Source organism: Panthera leo, chromosome A1, assembly GCF_018350215.1.
Source record: "Panthera leo isolate Ple1 chromosome A1, P.leo_Ple1_pat1.1, whole genome shotgun sequence".
Classification (NCBI taxonomy): Eukaryota; Metazoa; Chordata; class Mammalia; order Carnivora; family Felidae; genus Panthera; species Panthera leo.
The window spans coordinates 189,926,920-189,945,641 of record NC_056679.1 but is presented as its reverse complement, the minus strand read 5'-3'; the positions used below and the strand labels follow the sequence as shown (position 1 = coordinate 189,945,641).

General features: G+C 47.2%; 1 protein-coding gene across 1 annotated transcript in view; it reads right to left on the bottom strand.

Moving 5' to 3' along the window:
* Positions 1 to 880: 880 nt before the first annotated feature.
* The window catches only part of ADAM19 (ADAM metallopeptidase domain 19), an 81,222-nt gene continuing 63,380 nt past the window's right edge, over positions 881 to 18,722 (bottom strand). The window contains exons 13-23 of the mRNA XM_042948327.1: positions 16,849 to 16,938; positions 14,487 to 14,682; positions 13,189 to 13,297; positions 11,670 to 11,874; positions 10,855 to 10,932; positions 10,612 to 10,720; positions 9,390 to 9,534; positions 8,483 to 8,567; positions 7,938 to 8,162; positions 5,289 to 5,441; positions 881 to 4,521 (exon numbers count right to left, since the gene is read on the bottom strand). Coding sequence (XP_042804261.1) covers positions 4,468 to 4,521; positions 5,289 to 5,441; positions 7,938 to 8,162; positions 8,483 to 8,567; positions 9,390 to 9,534; positions 10,612 to 10,720; positions 10,855 to 10,932; positions 11,670 to 11,874; positions 13,189 to 13,297; positions 14,487 to 14,682; positions 16,849 to 16,938 — 1,449 coding nt within the window. The 3' untranslated portion in view covers positions 881 to 4,467. The remainder of the gene's footprint in view (positions 4,522 to 5,288; positions 5,442 to 7,937; positions 8,163 to 8,482; positions 8,568 to 9,389; positions 9,535 to 10,611; positions 10,721 to 10,854; positions 10,933 to 11,669; positions 11,875 to 13,188; positions 13,298 to 14,486; positions 14,683 to 16,848; positions 16,939 to 18,722) is intronic.

The following is an 18,722-nucleotide window of genomic DNA, read 5'->3' as shown; positions in this document are numbered from 1 at the left end:
CTTATCAATCTATGACTATCAACCCAGAGATCGGCTGGCAGAGTAGACACAGTGGGTAGTTTAGATGATGGATGTTAAACAGGCAGGGGTGTTTGGGTGGGGGCTGATTTCATGAGGAAGCATTTTAGTAGTCAAAGCATTTGATATCCTCAGACAGTCTCAAAATCCTGAGAAGTTAGAAAAATATCAGATACCAAAGACCTCCCAGGGCTTTTGTGAAGATTAAATGAGGTAATGTACAGAAAGACAGTAACATACAATGCCTAGCATAATTTAAGTACTCGGTAAATGTTACCTCCTAGCATGGTTATTATGATTCTCTCTTAGAGAACCTCAAAACCAAGGCAGGGATCAAATGAGAGAATAAGGGTGGGATCTTTCTGCGGACTCAGGGGCACTAATGGATGGCAGTTGTTATCACATAGGGCTCTGGAATCAGAAAGCATACTCAACCCTAGCCTTGGCTCTGCACCTGCCCACCCAGCCCAACAGACCTTGAGCAAGACTCTCCCCATTTGGAAGTGCGTGTTACCTAGCAATAAGATGTGGAGGCTGACCAAGGGTCCTCGCTGTCTCCAAGCACAATAGTGTAGCCTGAGGAGAAACACAGCAGACGATCCCAGGATCATTCTTTCGTGCCTCTAGTGACCCCAAACCTAATTAAACTAGACTAGCCTGTGTCCAGGTACAAAGGTAAGCAGCCCTTCTCAACTGGTCATGGGAAAACCCTTTGCTGTGGCTTGGGGTCTTTCATTGTGGCCTCACAGATGGACTGGTTGTCTCTGTGGGAACTCTTCTGAGGAGTCCTCATGAGATGGACCCTATCCAGGCTGAGCAGTGGGAGATTAACACCAAAAAAAAAGAACTGCCAAACCAGACATTTCGAATGACAATTTATTTTAATTAAATACAAACAAGGGGGGGAAAAGGCACCATGGCCCATTCAAGTATTTTGCATAGATGTACAAATATTGTAAACAATTAATAGGTGGACAAGAGAGAAGAGGATCTGTTTTCCGTGAACAATCTCCAAATAAAAAGAAAATTCACATGCCCTAGATCCCAGACACATACACACAGCAGATGGTGTGAGAGGATGAGCAGAAGGGTGGCTCTGGGGACACTGGCTTGGATTCTGCAGAACCCCTCTTAGCAAGCTTCCCTAGGGATGGGGCACCTTTCCAGTTGGCGTTCCCTTGGCTTTCTTGGGTGGCCAGCAGAGCTGTTATATACACATTTAACACAATCCTGACTTTAGAGCTGGTCCCCCATTTAAAATACACAAGTCTTCCATACCCTTTGCCAAAAAAGAACAAATTTGAACATAGGTAAGGGGAGGTTTTATTCAAAAGGATTATGGCAAGAGACAGCAAGGAGCTACTGTAGTATGGAGAAGGGGCTCTCACAATACTATAGGATCTGCAGGCATCTCAGAGCTGGGGCAGAAAAGGGCTTTTACAGGGAGAAGTAAACAACGCTAAAAACAACCGACAGCAAGTCGGTCCCTGGGTAAAACTCCCACTGAGACAGGCGGATGGGGATGCTAGCTCCCTTGCGGTCCCTTGAGGTTTACTTTTCAGAGATGGCTCCCAGGTTCTTAAGAAAAACATTTACAGGGCTATAAAACTGGCAGGTTAAGTTAGCTTTTAAAAAGATTTCCATACAGCTCCATCTGAACAAAGGACTGGTTAACTCCACCAGCTTTACCTAGGCTCGTCTCCCCACCAGACTCTGAACTTGGGCCCACCCTCAGCCTGAGCCAACCTACGGCCCTTCTGTAGCAGCCCCCCACAAGGAGGCTGAGTGCAAGGATGCTCCTACTGCAGTTCTTTCTAGTCACATCCACTCCATCCTATCAAATAAAAGGCCCCTTTATGAGCTTTGAGATACTTGCAGATCTTACAAGAGCTCACTTGAGCATTCCCCCCACTGCCAGCACCCTGCCCCGAATGCAAGTTCCCTTTCCTTGTCTTGCAGTAATCCTTTCAAATAAAATCCCTTTTAACCTAAGGCCATATTTGTTTTTATTTGTCACCTCAAAGCAGCACAGGGCACAGGAAGGAAAAGGGAGCACGCAGTGGTCAGTCTCACTCTTGGGCAGCCTGCTCAGCCTGCCAATACGGTGACTCCCAGTCCCTGGACACAGCCAGAAGTGAAACAGTAAATAGAACCGGCCACCAAAAGTCTCCATCAAATATAAAAAATTCGACCTTCTTCCAGTTCACAGTACAATTTTATGGGATAGAGGTGGTATTAAAATAACGGAAAACAAAAACAGAAAAAAAAGAAAACACAACCCAGGACTCTTTCTGGTATGGCTCCAGGGAGAGTGGATTTCAGGTTCAAAAGGCTCATGCAGCCACAATGGCTGTGGCATTTTCACTTCAGAGCCTTCGACCTCCTGGTATGTGGGAAAAAAAGCTAGACATACCACAGGAACGTCTGTGAAGCATGCAGGTGGGCATAAGGGTGACTTTTTTTTTTTTTTTTTTTTTTTTTTTTTGCCAGAGTGTCTTCACCTTTACTTTTCTGGGACCCAACCTTGAGGCCTGGGGCATTTGGAGTAGCACAATTACATGGAAGGCTGTCCCCTGACCTAATCAGGCAGCAAGGAAGGTGGAAACTGGCTATGGGGATCAACCAGGGCCCTTGTCTGGGAGACAGACGCATGAATATCAGACTACCTGAGGGAAAGGAAACTCATTTTCCTGAGATCTTTCTAAATCTACCTCATGTGTGTCCCAGGGGTACATTCCAAATCTCCCACTTGTCTAAAACCCGAGAACACATATCGAGCACCTGTTGTGTGCAGAGAACTGTAAGGGGGCCCTGGGTTGGTGGCTGGGGAGTAAAAGCTCAAGCTTCTTCCTTGTACTGAGGTTTTCAAGCGTGAACAACGGCTCACTGCAGGAGGTGGGGACAGCACAGCACCCTTCTGGGGGTGGAGACCGCCACCAGAGAACATCTCCAGTGACAAGTTGTCCAATTTAGCAGAGCACCACAAAGCCTTCCTTTCCTGCTCTGGGGAGGGCAGTACCCAATGCAGTGGCATTTTCCCAGCTGCTTCGAGTTCTTTTTATAAAAGTCAGATAAAGGCAGTGACCAGAAGAAAGAACACGAGGAAGTGGGTGATAAAAAGCCTGGTGGCTCCAGCTCTGACTCTGTTCCATCAAGACTGCTGACTGCTACTTCTCTACAGATCTCTAGGGACAGGTCAGCTCTTTGCTTAGAGGGCAACAACCATGACTCCAATCAGTAACCAGACCTAGGGAGAGGCTGGGGTTCTGCCCCCTTTGCTGCCCTCCCTGAGGACCTTACTTAGATTTCCACCAGGGAGTAGAGGGTAAGACACCCTCACTCTGCTGAGGTCACAAAACCCAATGGGAAAAAAAAGCTTCGACCCCCACAGCCATGGCCTGAGTGTCCTCTGGTCAAGAGCCGTGAGAACCACATAGGAAATCCAGTGGCCAACCCTTGCAGCAGGACCCTCACTTGTAACTCACAAGCACCAGGTCTCTGGGAGGCTGGGACTGCTGAAGACCCACTCACCGCAGCACCACACCTTAGGTAGATCTGAGTGGGGAAGGAGAAATTTCTGAAGGGAGAAATCAAAAGCGCTGGGCACTTATTAAGACAAGGAAACAAAAGGCAACCAAGAATGATCCCGAGGTGAGAGCCACAACTTTGGCATTGGCTCAGAGGAGGCCCAAGCCTGGTGCTCCCTCTGCTGTCTATACTGCCCACAAATAGTACCTGTTGGAGTCAGGGCGACCCGTGTGAATAAGGGGAGGTGGGGGTTTAGAGGGGTGGGAGGGGAGCAAACTTCACTTGCTCACATGTGGCCACAGAGCCAGGAGTGGTGGCCTCGACCAGGCCCTGAACAGGGCCACGGTGGAGGCTGGCCTGACCCCTCTCGATCTCAGAGCTAAAAGGGATGAGTAACTGCCCAGCCTCTGTCAAGCCTGGGACCTTTAAGAGAGATAGAAGAAATGGAAAGCTCTCATGTATACCCTCCACCACAGGATGTGGATGAATGGCTTCTCCAAGCCAAGTTGTGGGCTGAAGGGCTGAACAGGACTTTTCCCAGCTGGGCCTGTATGGTGATACAGCCCAGACCATCCCCACTGGCACCTCTGAGGTGACAGGCCAACCCAAGGGAAGTTGGAGGAGAAGCTTCCATTTGTCTTCATCTGTGTTCTCTCCTCCCTTCCCTGGGGCAGTATATTGCACAAAACAACATTTTGATGCCACTGGACAGTAGTCTCTCTGGGCCTCCCAGGAAGCCAAGGAGGCACTGAGTCAAGAAGGAGATTTTTGGAGATGCGGTGGTTCTGGGAGGAAGGAAAGAGGGGAGGAGGAGCTTGGAGGTGGCCAGACATGCTTTTTCCAGGTTCCATGGCCACGGATCCTTTGGGATGAGGTGGGGTTCAGAGTCCTCAAGGAAAGGCAGAAACCCCTTTAGAGGGGTTAGATCTTCGGGCCAATCATCCCCCCAGCCCTCTGTGATCTGTATTCAGGAAACTGTGGAAACAAAGAAAGGGGAGGGAGAGAGAGATCAGCTAAATGTTGACCAATGGGGTCAATGGGATCTGTCCTCTTGCTTTTGACAGGTCAGGAGGATAGACCGTCAGCTAGGAATGGTTTCCCGTAGAAATGTGTCGCCGTGCCTGTGCATCCAGACTATCAACCCTCCAGTGAGAGGTGAGGTGATGCCCCCAACCTGAGCTGCAGTTCAGTTTACACATTTCCCAGGCCTGGTGGGAACAGAGGGCAGTCGGCCAGCTTCCTCGCCTCCTCCCCTTTGCCCCAACTTCCAGGACTGGCAGCCTGAGAACATGTCAGCCCCAGGGGAGAGGGAAGAAGATGGGCCATTTGTAAATAGCCTTTCACTAGCCAGCAGTGTATATAAACTAACTGCCTTGACCTTCGCAGCAGCCTGATGGGGCAGACTACTGCTGCTTCTTATTGCCTCTTTCCAGAGAAGGAAGCTGAGACTCAAGAATGATTTGCTCAGGGCTATTTGGCTGGCCAGTTGCAGATCCAGGTTTGAAGGCACCACAGTTCAGACTCCTAAGCATCACCTTTCATATGAAAGAAAAAAACTCTAACCCTAATTTAAGGGATAGTCATGCAGGCACCAGGAAACACTAAGGTTTGGTCCTTGGCTTTTGCTCCGGAAATTCATCCCTGCAAAAAGGAGCATGAATTGGTCTGTTTTCTCAACCACATTCTTGCCTCTTGGAGCCCTCTGACTCCAGCTGATACCTTGAGGGTTTCCACAGACTCACCTTTGGGACAGGTGCTGCCAGAGGCCGGGACTGAAGAGGGGTAGTGGCAGTGGGCCGCAGCACGGAGGCGCCACCTGGCCTGGGGAGGCTCTTACGGCCTGGCACAGGGTTAGCCGGCAGTGCCTTCTGCGGCGGCCGCGGCCTAGAAACATCCTGGGGAGAAAGTCACAAGTCTTACTCAAAGGCCGGAGGGGCCTGTTTGAAAGAAAATGCTCCCGATATATTACAGATCAAAATCAGATGAGAAAAAAAGGATATACTTTATGGTCTTATTTTTTTTTTAATTTTTTAAAATATTAAACCTTTCATTTTCTTAAACCAGTTTTGTAAAGTGGAGTGTAATATACATACAAAAATGTGAATCATAAATATACAACTAGATGAATAATCACAAAGTGAGCACACTTTTATAATCCCTACCTGGGGCATGAAATAGAAGATTAACAGCCCCAGAAGCATCTACAGGCCCCTCCCAGGCATTGCACTCCCCTCCTGCCTAAAGGTAGCCCAAAGGGAATCCTTGTAAATGGCAAAGTGGATCATGTCACCATGCCTCCACCACTGCCCCCTTCCCACGGAATGCAGAGCAAAGCCTTGACCAAAGCCTGTGGCACAGTCTGGCCCCTCCTGATTCTCTAGCCTCATCTAACTCCTCAGGCCCCAGAGCCATGACCTTGATGCTCCTTCCTTCTGCGGGACTCTCTGCCATCATAAAACCTCCTATCAGCAGGTCCTTGGACCAGGAAAACTCTCTCCTCTCTCAACCCTCACGGTCTGCCAACTCCTGCTCATCCTTCAGCTCTCACTTCAAATGTCACCTCCTCAGGGAAACTTTCCTAGATTTCTTAGAGTAGATCAACTCTTGCTGTAGTTCCTTCTGAGCACCCTGGAGCTCTCCTTTATAGCACTGATCACCACTGTAACTACACATGTCTGAGTCTCTTCCCTAGCAGAATATGGGCCCTGGGAGGCACGGATGGCATCTGTTTTGCCCTCCAGGGCCTGGTATAGATTAGAAGCTCCTAAATATTTGTAGGGGATAGAGGAGGCTACAAAGTTTCACCACTACCTCTCAAAGGGTGGTCCCTAGAGACCTCCAGGGTGATTACCTAGCTAGGAATGGTGCAGCTGAGATCTGGACTGCGAATGCCCCCAAGAAAAGATGATGCTCCCTTCAGCTTGGGGGATCCCAGGGCCTAAGCCAGGACCTGGCACACAGGGTGGTGAAGGGTTTGGAGTTAGAACCGGGTTTGAAGCCTGGCTCTTCCACTTACAAATTCATATGTTGCAGCCCTAAGCCCCAGGACCTCAGAATGTGACTATATTTGGAGACAGGAACTTTAAAGAGGCAATTAAGTTAAAATGAAGCTGTTAGTATGGGACCTAATCCAATCTGACTGGTGTCCTTGTGACAAGAGGAAATTTGGACACAGAGACACTGGGGCCCAAAGGAAGGACCAATAGAGGGCATGGGAGAAGGGGGTCATCTGCAGACCAGAACCAACCAACCCTACAGACCCCCGATCTTGGATTTCTAGCCTCCAGAACTGTGGGAAAATAACTTTCGGCTGTTTAAGCCCTTGCTCAGGGGGTCAGTGGGACTCAGGGTCTCTCCAGCTGACGAATGCACTTGCCGCCTCTGCTCGTGATTTCTGACCTCTGGCTCTTCTCCCTTCTTCCCTCTCCTCTTGCTGCCTGTCCTCCCCCTCCCTTTCTGCATGTATATTTTCCATCCCACCCTTGACTCAGATGAGAAAAATGGGAGACAGGCAGATTCACATCATTGGCGACCCAAACCTGATGCTCTCAACTCTGCCGAACCATGATCCTGCCCTGTGTTCCAGGGAACCTCCCAGAGCTGGTGCCAAACCCACGGATGGGGTCAGCCGGGGTCCCAGTGAAGCCCAAGGAAAGCAGTCCCAGAAGGAAAATAAACAGGTCCTCTGCCCCACTTGAAGGGTCACACCAGAACACACAGGACAGCTCTGGAAGGTACCGTGCTGGGACACTGCCTGGGAAAGATTTGTGCCTATGCCGTGGGAACTCCTGTAAGACAGGCACAGACAGGCCAGGTGAACAGGCTGCTGGCAGGATGACTCACACCTTCCAGGGGCCTCTGTCCTTGACTGCCCTCGAATTAGCATCCCTCAGTTAAGACTTCCCGACTAGTGGAAAGTTCAATTTGGTGGAATAAGTACTGTGATGAGAGAGGTACAGGGGCACGAAACTCAGGCTTGGGGGTCAGAGAGGGCTTCTGGGGAGGGGGAGTGACAAGTAGGAGGAGATCTGAGGATGAACAGGGCTGGCCATGCAAAAGGAGGAAAGAGTGTGCCAGTCAGAAGACAAAGCATTCCCAAAGGCCTAGAGGAGAGAAAAAGCACAGCAAACTGAAAGAAGTTCATTGAGGGCATTGGGTAGGTAGTGGCGTGTCAGAAAACAAGCCAACCAGGAAGGAAATCCTCTGCAGTTCAGGGGCTTCCTGAGGAGTAAACTTCCCCAAGGTCACCTCTCTCACCCTCTGTGTGCCCCTGCATTCACCAGGATGCAGGGGAAGTGGTCGCTCACGACTCAGTGAGCTCCGTCTTCACAGCCTCTGTCATTCCTTGCTGCCGGTGGCCTTGAAAACAGCATTGCTGAGAATCTGCTTACCTGGGAGAGGATGCAATTTGGTGCCGGGGGAACTGGCCGGCTGGGAGGAGGCCTCCTGGATGACTCTTTCCTCTCTACTTGGGACCCGGCCCCTGGGGAGCTCCTAGCAGCCCTGCTGAGGTGCATTGGCAATGGTGCAGGTGGGGATCCACCATGAAGATAGTCTGGAGGGGGCCGAGGAGGAGGTTGGGAGGGCTTCCGTGGGGTTTCAGGGGTGTTGGTCACCTGTATGCATAAGACAAGGAATGTCTGAGAAACAGGAGCCCTCAAGATACTGAAAAAACTCAAGGAAGGGTGTCCCTGTGTGTCTCACTGAGAAGACCAGAGACCAAAGGAAGGACATGCTGACCTGCCAAATCTCCAGGTTCCCAGAGGTCAGGTACAATCTTTAAAGTCATTAGGGGATGTCGGAACCAACTGAATCTCTCTCAAGCCAAGTTTGGCTTTTTTACCAATCCCACAGGCCCACAGAGCCTTAGGAAAATCCAGCAGGGTACTGAAGGATAAAGGAAAAGCGGCAAAATTCAATGGTACAGAGCCCTTACCTTTCGCTTGCCCTGGGGAGTCTGCAACTTAAACGTTGGGTTAGCATGGCCAGTTCCACTGTTCTGAGACACCCTGAAGGGACAACTGGTAACAAGGAATGGGGGAGAAGGAAAAGGGGAAATGTTCATCAAGGGTCACTGCCTGAGTTCCCTCTGGCCCAGAATAGTCCAGCAAGCAGCTAAATCTCCCCAAGTCTTCTCTGGAGAAGTGAAGACTCCCTACATATGGAGACACTGTGTGGCCAGTGGAGAACTCTCATGTAAAGAGTTGCCCCTTACAAAACAGAGTTTTCCTCATCACCTTCTCTTTACCCTTTTAAGAACTTGCTCCCTCAAGGAGACACAAGGATGTCACCAGCCATCAACCAATTCCCTTCAGGCATAGATCCAGAAAGACTTGGGATTTTAAATCCTTCCATGAAAAGTATAATTTAATAGGGGACTCAAAAACTACACATCCCCAGGATCCAAAAGAATGAATCACTGGGAGGAAAAGAAAGCCTTTGTCTTGAGTCGATATCCAGCACCGCCCCCCCCTCCCGCCGGGACTGACTTAGGTTAGTCCACCTGTATTGCCTCAGTTTCCTGCTCTTTAAAATGGAAATCAAATCAATTAAAAAAAAGATGGCAAACAGACTTCATTTTACATTTCAACTTGAATTGGTTAGGGGCAGTCTGATGAAAAGGATTCTGAAGTGACAACCAGTAGAGAATACTTAGAGTAAGATCAATTAGTAATGTTTGCCACATTGGCGAAGCAAGGCAGAAGGGAAGATGGCGGCATGTACTGCTCATTTGCCTTCCCTGATTTAGACCCACTACCACCAGTTGTTTTTACCTGGTTCTGCTTACAGAAAGCTTTATGGTCCATCAATGGACCCAAGTCCTTCATGGCACCCCATCATACCTGAACTGTTGCCTCAACTTGGAAGGGAGGGCTAGAGGCTTGAGCTGGCCCAGTTTGTTGTTCTGTTTACAGTAGTGGTACATCAGCATAAGGAATGCCAGCACAAATACGGCCGTGAACACTCCGGCTATCACAGGACCAGCACCTTCCAGAAAGAGAACCCAAATTAGAAATTTAGAAGCTATTTGGGCTGCAGCAGTGGAATTCAAACACTGTATTCCTGATTCTTCTTCAGATATTTTATTTGCACTTAATTTGTATTATTTATTTTAACTTAAGAAGTATAATAAACACACACACATTATGTACCCCTAGGAAACCGCTAATATTAGCTTAAACAGCCAGGTCAACTTGCTTTGTGCAGACCTCATAGTGAAGCTTCTCCAGACACTTCTGTTTAATTTAAAAGTTCCTTTTGAGGCAAGGAGTTCAAGTTCTATTATTATTTACCACTAGCTTTTAGCCTGAATCATGGTTTTTCTGGACACAAAGCAACCAACCCCAGATGCTGAGAAGCTGAGACCAACCTAGGACTAAAAGTCTCATGGATAATCCACAATTTCATATTTGGTTTCATCAAAGCTGCCTCAATTGTCACAAATTACAAATTTAAATGTACAATGTACATTTAAATGTACAATTTAAATGTACAGACACACTACTTTTGTCTGTTTTATAAACTAGAGTTTCTTCTCTAAGAGATTTTGTTCACACAAAAGTACTTTGGTATTAAAAAAAAAAAAAAAAAAAAAAGCTTGAAAACCAAAGGGCTAGAATCTCTGTGGTTTACACTAAAAACTGTAGTACATTTTTCTGGTTGTCTGTTTCTCCATTTGAAGCTTATTCATCCAGGGAATCTGAACCATTATAATGTGCCCCAGGTTCATGATTGTTTTTATGTGGCTGAGAAGGACAGGTTGTCACTCCACTATCCAAAACTAGATGAGATCATTCAATAACCTCTGATCTGTCTCAATCTCTCTTTCAACCAAGCAGTGTTGCTCTCCTCAGTAGAAATGATAGAGAAAGAGCAACTGACATGAGCCCCTGACATGAGAGACAGCAGGCTGCCAGCCTCAGCCACTCTCCCACTTGGCTCTTCTTTTGTGTTCCTTCGTCTACAAAATCAGGATAATGGAGCTGACTCATTCTTTCTCTACAACAGGCCACCCACCCAACCTCACAAAAATGGGCAGAGGCTCTGAGCAGGCCAGGCACTCACTCTCAGGGGGCATGGGCCCACTGTCGATGCTGCCCCCCTGGCCGGGGGTGTTGCAGAAGGGTGGGGCCCAGCCTCGGAAGCAGTGGCAGTTCTGGTTGTTGTTGCAAACCTGAAGCGAGGGAAGGGCACAGGTGTCAGCACCCTGGAGAGGTTCAGCCTCCCCTAGGGCCTGCCCCCCACCCCCACCCCGCCCCAGTGGACATCAGTGCAGGGGAACCCAGGAATCCCCCGGGGCACACGCACCCCATGGCCATTGCACTTCTTCCCACAGCCTTCCGTTTCAAAGAAGGAGGTGTTCCTGCACTGCCCCTCGAAGCAAATCTGTATTGAGGAGGAAACCAAACTGTCAGTGCCACAGAAGGGACACTGGTTAGCAATCAGGAGATGGGGGTTTTACACTTAGGACATATGGGACTCGAAAATGCAACTCACTTTAGGTTATTACACTGAAAAATTGAAAATGACCTAAAAACCAAGGACAGGATGATAGTTAACTAAATTCTGCTATTAGTTTTATGATGAGGGAGAAAATAATAAACATTATATTAAGACATTATATTTAATATAACAAATAGATGTTATTACATTCTATATTAATATGTTGGTTATATGTTAATTACTTAAGTGTATATTAATATGCATTAATTTTAGTATTGTCCTTAAAAATAATGATGGTGACAGCAGTCTACTCTGTGCTATACCAAATAAATGCTTCACGTGTTTTTTCTAATTTCCTTCTCAGTTAACTCTGAGATAGGTGCCTTTATCTTCCCAAGGCTCCTGGATTAGAGTCAAGTCCATTTCTTAAGTCATATAATAATTCATGATGAGGACAAAAGTGATAACAGCTAGCCCTTCTAAGTGGTTTACAGGGATTATCTCATTTAATCCTTACAACAGTTCTCTGGGGTGGGTCATGCTATTACTGACATGTCTTATAATGGAAGCCATGGAGACACAGAGAGGCTGGGAAGCTGGGATTTGAGCCCAGGCACCTTTCCTCCAGAGCTCACATCTCTCAGTCACTCCCCTCTCCCTTGAGTGAGACTGGGACTCACATGGTTGTAGCCACACTTGGTCCCGGTCATCACCAGGCCCGGGTCCAGCATGTCCCCCTCCTCCTCAGGACCACGGTAGACATGGGTGCCCCGGCATCGGATCTGCCTCCCGTTCAAGATGATGGTGGTGTCAATGGGCACTGCATTGGACTCCAGGGGCCGGGCCTCAGAACTCTGACACTGGATCTTCCCACACTTGGCATCTCTGAGCCCAAGAGAGAGGGGGAGGGAAGGAGGTAGAATCAGAGGAGGGGAAGAACTGGGGGACAGAAGAGCTTCAATCTTTCATTGCTCAGGAGAGCAGGTATGGATAGGGGAGGGGCCGAGGAGCAATGAGTGTGCCCTAGGGACCCAGCAGGAGAGATCGCATGTGAACTTAGACTAAGGATAGAAAATTAGATCCTTGTCCCCAAGCAGATCTGTGCCAGAGAGCTGGCCTTGGGAAGTCCTCTTTACTGCAAGGACAACTGCCTTACCTGAGCAACCTGCCCCTTATGCTCCACCCACCCCCCTGCATCCAGGAGCTACAGCCAGAAGCCTGGTGTCATTCCCACTCCCCATTCTCCCTCACTCCTGCATTCAAGTAATTCCCAAGCCCTGTCAATCCTCCCTCATATTTATTTACCCCAAATCACACCTCCATCCTTTTGTCACCTGGACAGCAAGAAACTGATCTCCCTGCTTTCAGCCTTGCCTCCACTGGTGTCTAATTTCCAAACTCCTCTCAAGCTAAAGTCCACAAATTCCCCTAGTCATGCATTCAAGGCTTTTCATGATCTGGTCTCCCTGCTCAACTGTCCAGGTTTGTTTCTCAGTAGCTCCCTCTCCACTGTACCCCAACATTGTACTTGAACTATAACAAACTGTTATCAGCTGCTTTTCACACCAGTTTTCCTCTACTCATCTATCTACTCTCCCTCGTACCAGCACAAATCCTTATCTTGTTCAACTGGATAATTTCTCCAGATCTCAGCTTAAGCACAGTTTCCCTTGGGACACCACCTTGACCTACTAAGACCAGATTGGGTGGCTCTCTCCACATTCCATTATCATACAGTATCATTTATTAAAAGTTCCATGTACTCAGCATAGTATCTGGTACACAGCAAACCTTCAACAGATGGATGGATGGATGGATGGAGGATTGGGTGGATAGTTGGTGGAAGGAAGGAAGGAAGGAAGGAAGGAAGGAAGGAAGGAAGGAAATGAATGACAGGGTATTCAGATGAGGGTATTATTAGCATTCCACAGAAATGACCCAAGAGAGCTGATTCCCTGCTCAACTGTAAGAAGGACCCAAAAGGAAGTCTGACCAGCTTTCTAGGAAGCACTGCCATTGATACCCTCCCTTTGACTTCCTTAGGCTGAATGGTATATCATCCAAGAACAGGCCTGGAACAGCTGTCTGACTCTGACAATTTACTTAAAGACCCAAGTGGCTGAGGTGGACAGGAGTGAGGACAGAACAGAAACTGCTCTGTCACTCCTCATCTTATGGGGTCAGCCCTATGGTCATCACCTCATGTTGCACTTCTTGTGTTCCCCATTCATGTCCTTCCCGCAGTTTCCAAAGGTGTCCCCTGCCACATTCACCTTCTCAAAGCAGAGATCGGGAGCGGGCCGGGCTCCTGGGTGGGCAAGAAACATTTATCAGCACACTAGCCAACTTTAGGAGAAGTCAGAAGCCCCTTAAGGTAAAAAGCTAGCCCTTGGTAAAATCATGAAGTTAAGAACATTTTTTGGGGGGGAGGGAATGTTGAGCTTTTTCTTCCTGTATCCCCATCAGATTATTCCACCCCCAACTTCTCATCAAGACCTACTCATAGAAAAGGATGTTATATCAATTCTTTATACCTTACTGAGATTGTATACCTGTGGGCGGTTTGTGTGCTAAACCTACTGACTAATTAAAAAGCCCTGTTCCATTTTAGATTTTAAAATAGGTAATATACGTACAAAATTATAAAGAAATAAAGCATGTCTTGATATTTCTAACTAGCCATTCCAGCTCCTACTTCCCCACAACCTGGAGAAGCCATCACAATTAACAATGTATCTTCTATCTTGTATCTATCTTGTGTATCTTCCAGAGATATCTATCTAATTAAAAATGGCAGCAATGTTTTTTTCACTTAACCTATTGTACGAAATGGGTTTATTCAGTACATACAGAGTTGCCTCTTTCTTTCATTCAGCTGCATAGGGTTCCACTACAGGGATGTACCAGACTTAATTGGTCCCTACTGGAGGATATATAGGTTGCTATTGCTATTACTAACAATGTTGCAGTGAATATCCTTATAAACTTATCTTCACATACATGTGCAAATAGAAGTGTAGGATATACTCTTAAGTAGCAGAATAGATTGGTCCGGTTGTATGGTACATAATAATTATTAAATTAATTTAATTAATTAAATAATTATGTTAATTTTTCAGTCTTTGTCAATCTGATATATGAAAAATCTCATTTCATAGTAGTTATAATCTGCTTAATATGAGTGAGGTTAAATATCTTTTCATAGCTAAGGGTCATTTGCATTTCCTTTTCTGTCTCCATGATCTGCGCATTCTTCTGTTGGTTTGTTCTTACGCATTTACCCACTATGAGAATTTAAAGCATCAAGGAACTAGGAAGAACACTGTCCACTGTCTCTCTCTGAAAGCCTACCCTGAGTCAAGGGGAAATAAAAAGGGAGTATCTAGAGATGCGATTTTGAAACCAAGGATCTAAGCTATGCTGAGGGCATGAAGGGGGAGGCTGGCTTGGAAGTGGTGAGGCAGGAGGAGGGACATTCTCTGTAGGAGAGTCCTTACCAGGCCCCCACAACTGCTGGCACTGCTCCTGGTAGGTGAGGCACATGCCATTGTAGCAGTAGGCCTGGCCGCCCTCACAGGGAGTGCCGTCCATCTGGTAGAAGTTGGTGGGGCATTGGGGAGACTTGCCCGTGCAGAATTCTGGGAGATCACACTGCCGTGCCTGTTCACGGCACAGGGTCCCAGGGGCCAGCAGCTGGACCGAGGAAGGAGAGGGGAAAAAACAGTCAATTTCCCACAGGCCCTCAACCCTACAGCAAAGGATTCGTGAGCATCACTTTTGTGGAACACAATTCCCCATTTCCATTATTCCAGAGACCGTTATTTTGCATGACCTCGTTAGCTCAAATCATCATCATCAGCCTTACAATATGAATAACGACTCAGAGTTTTCATGGTGTTTTCACAAATGCTAGCTCATTTTCTCTTCTAAGTTTTAAGAAGTAGGTAAGAAAAAAAAAAAGAAGTAGATAAGAATAATATATATGCGACAATTTACAGTTTACTAAGTAAACTGCTTTACTAATAACAGCTACTTTTATGGAGCTCCCATGTAAGTGCCCAGTACAAATATTCCCTCATTTACTTTTCATGAGAGTCCTAGGTAATATGATATAATTATCCCTATTTTACAGATGATGAAACCTGAGGCAGATGAGGTTAAGCAATGTATCAAAAGTCTCATGGGTAGTAAGTGGCTGAAGAGCCAGGCCCACTAATATATACACACAAATGTGTGTCCACACATGCACATACATACACTAAGCTAGTATTCACAACATCTCTGAGTTTACAAAGCACTTTAGCAATAATATATCCCCATTATGGAGCCAAGCACTGGGCTAAGTTACACATACTTATCCTATGTGATCCTCACAATATCCATGAGGCAGAAGCTGCTATTTGCCTCTTTCTGAAGATAAAATAACCCAATCAATAGCACACCTTGGGCAAATGGTAAAGACTAAGTTTCCAGCTTCCCTTTGAATTTTTCAGCTTCCCTTCCACTGGGTGGTCAGATAATGTGCCTAGACTCAGATGGTTAGTAGGCTGCCACCAAATTGCATTACCAGAGCTTGGACTGAAGGTCTCAGACTCTAAGCCTCATCTTTCTGCACACGCTTCTCTCCAGAGAATCCTTTCTGAGACTCAAACTGAATGGGCACTGTCCATACATACTTATTCTTCAAGCCAACGTCCAAGACTCAAAGGGCCCCGCCCAGCACAACCTCCATGGGGAGACACCAGGTCTACTCTAGAGTCAAACCTAATGGTGAGTTTCCCCAGGCCTGCAAGGAAAGGTGCATCTGAGAATAATGCCCTCCCTACTTCCAGGCGACCCCACACAGGGGAGAGAGAAGGCAGAGAATGGGCCCAGCTGAGCAGCTTGGCAAAAGCATGGAGCCTCAGCTGCAAGGGTCGGCACTGGCCGTGTGTGGAGGAGGAAGACGCAGGACAAATCTCTACCACCAAGGAGCAGGATGGAGATGGAGAGGACCCACCTGGAGCCAGCCTGCCTAGATTCAAATACCAGCTCCTTAATCAGCAGTGGGACCTGGGGCAGCTACTTAACCTCTCTGGGCTAGGACAGAGTAAATGGGGATAATAACTTTCTCATGGGATTGTTAGAATGAATGCATTCAAATAGAGCACTTGAACAGCATCTAGCACATAATGAGCACTTAGCAACTGGTAAGTGGAAACATTAAGTCCACAATTCCTAGCCAAAACTTTGGGGCCAGATGGGCTCAGACTCCTCAGATTTCAGAAAGCAGACATAACACATATGTACATACACATGTAAGTATATGTATATACATGCCTTCATTACATATGTATATTATATAACCTCCAGCAGGGCCTGGGGTTATACTTTATAACCAAACACATTAATATTTCTGCGACATTATAAATATTAAGTGTGTCTTTTTTCTTAAGTTTACTTATTTTGAGAGAGAGAGGCAGAGAGAGAGGGAGATAGACAATCCCAAGCAGGCTCCACATTGCCAGTGCAGAGCTTGAGCCAGGGCTTGATCTCACCGAGAGATCATGACCTGAGCTGAAATCAAGGGTCAGACACTTAACCAACTGAGCCACGCAGGTACCCCCTGGACACTTATTTTTTGAAGAAAAATCTCCCATCTTCCAGGTGGTACAGCCCTCTGAGCTGATTTGAACCCAGTGAGGCATGGCATAGGAAATGGTAAACTTGGACCAAGTGGCATCCCAGCTCCATGTTTCTGAAACTTTGATGCCATCACTTCCCCACCATGGAGGCTGAATTCTGGCCACCAGCTCCCAGCAGAGCACTGGGCTGTCCGGTCAGAACCCCGGGCAGGGGGCAGTGGGGAGGACCTCCTACCTTACACTGGTGACAGCAGGCACCGTGGGCACACTCCGCGCCTTCTCTCAGGGTGCAATTAGAGGCATTGCAGCAAGGGTTGTTACATTCCTAAGGAGGCAAAGGGGAGTGGCCATGAGCCTCGGGGACAGCAGGGCAGGGAAACAGGGGTCAGGGTGGGGTGAGGCCTCTCACCCACCTCCCACATTTCCTCACCCCTCCCCCATATGCCCCTGGGGCCCAAGCTCCCCAGAAAGTCTTTACCAATAATTTCACTTTATAAGTTTATCATTAAGGCAATGTATACTGATCACAGAAAATACACAAATGCATAATCATCAATAACATCACAACTCAGACACAACTACATTTTGAGTGTGAATATTTACCCAGGCCTTTTCCCTTTCACATATATAGATACATACTTATTTTGCAAAATCCTAGTATCCATACTGCTTTTTAACGTAATACAATATGTACATTTCTTCCTAAAATCCTATAATCTTCAAAAACATGATTTGTAGCATAAACTTATACTACATAGGAATACTGAGATTTTTCTCATCCCCAATAGAACAGTCAGAGACCCTGTCTTCTATTGCTGCCCCCTGTGTCCCCACACATTCCCAGGGGCTTTAATCCCATTTAAAAAATGGCCATCAAAAGCAAGGGCATGCGGGAACAACTTCCGAACACAGTTTATGTCAGTCCTGGGGCCTGCTTCCTCAGACTTCTCTCACTATCTGCAGCTCTTCCTCAACCCGCACTGGCCCAGACCTTTCTGGGAAAGAAGATCTCCAGGGGTTCCATGTTCTCCTCTCTTCCTTCTTGCCTTATGGGTCCTGATTTGCTGATGTATAGCATGAGACTTAAAAAGATGATGAGACACCCCAATGACTCTAAGTGTCCTTATCCCACTCCTACTATGTTCATAGGCCTATTCTAAACCATTTCTTGACAATGTGCCAGGCTCCATATGCACAGGTCCATCACAGCCTTGTGAGGCAGGATTGCTCCCAATTCATAGACGGGGAAATGCAGCTCAGACAGGTCCTATGGCTGGTCAAGGCACACACCCGGCAAGTGCTGAAGCTGAATTCAAGCCATGTCTGCCTGGGGTTTGTCCCATGCTTATGAACCATATCATAACCATAATGGTCCAGGTGTAGCATGTTGGAGGCATGCATCCCATGCCTGACTACAAGGCCCATCTGCTTGTTTCCCTAGGAGAAGGAATAAGGACACTTTCCTTCCATTAATCTCCTACCATCCTGGGCCCCAGGCAGACTGTGCTTCTCCCGCTTCAGGGCATGCTTCCTCCTCTAGCTGAAATGTGCCTTCTCTCCTTGTCCTCCTTAGTAACTCCAGAAGTCACACTCCTACCTGAGTAGAGCAGCTCCTCTCATACTGCAAGTGCTCACAGCACAATGGCATTGGCCCTCCTAAGCCCTTAGCACGGATTGTACTCATACACTTTCGCAATTATTTGGTCAGTGTGTGTTTCCTCCAATAGACGATGTGTTCCACAAGGACAGGAACCACATCTATTTTTGCTATCCATCCTATCCCTAGCACCCAACATAGTATCCCACACTCAGTAAATATTTGCTGAATAAGCAGCTGCTCTGAATATAAGCCAAGTGGCTGAGCACACTCATGGACTGTTCCTCAACCCCACTAGACCCTCCATGATGATGGAGAGGGGCAACTCCCTCCTTTCTGATGGGTCTGGACTGATCTCTTTGAACTATGGTGGTGAAAGTGGCAGAGCCTTTAAATAATTCTTGATTTATTATGAAAGTTACGTGCTGACGTTAAGAACAAAAATCAAACCATAGAGAAGGCTATAAAATCAGTCTTACACACACCCTCAGTCTCCCCTCCACACTTTACTG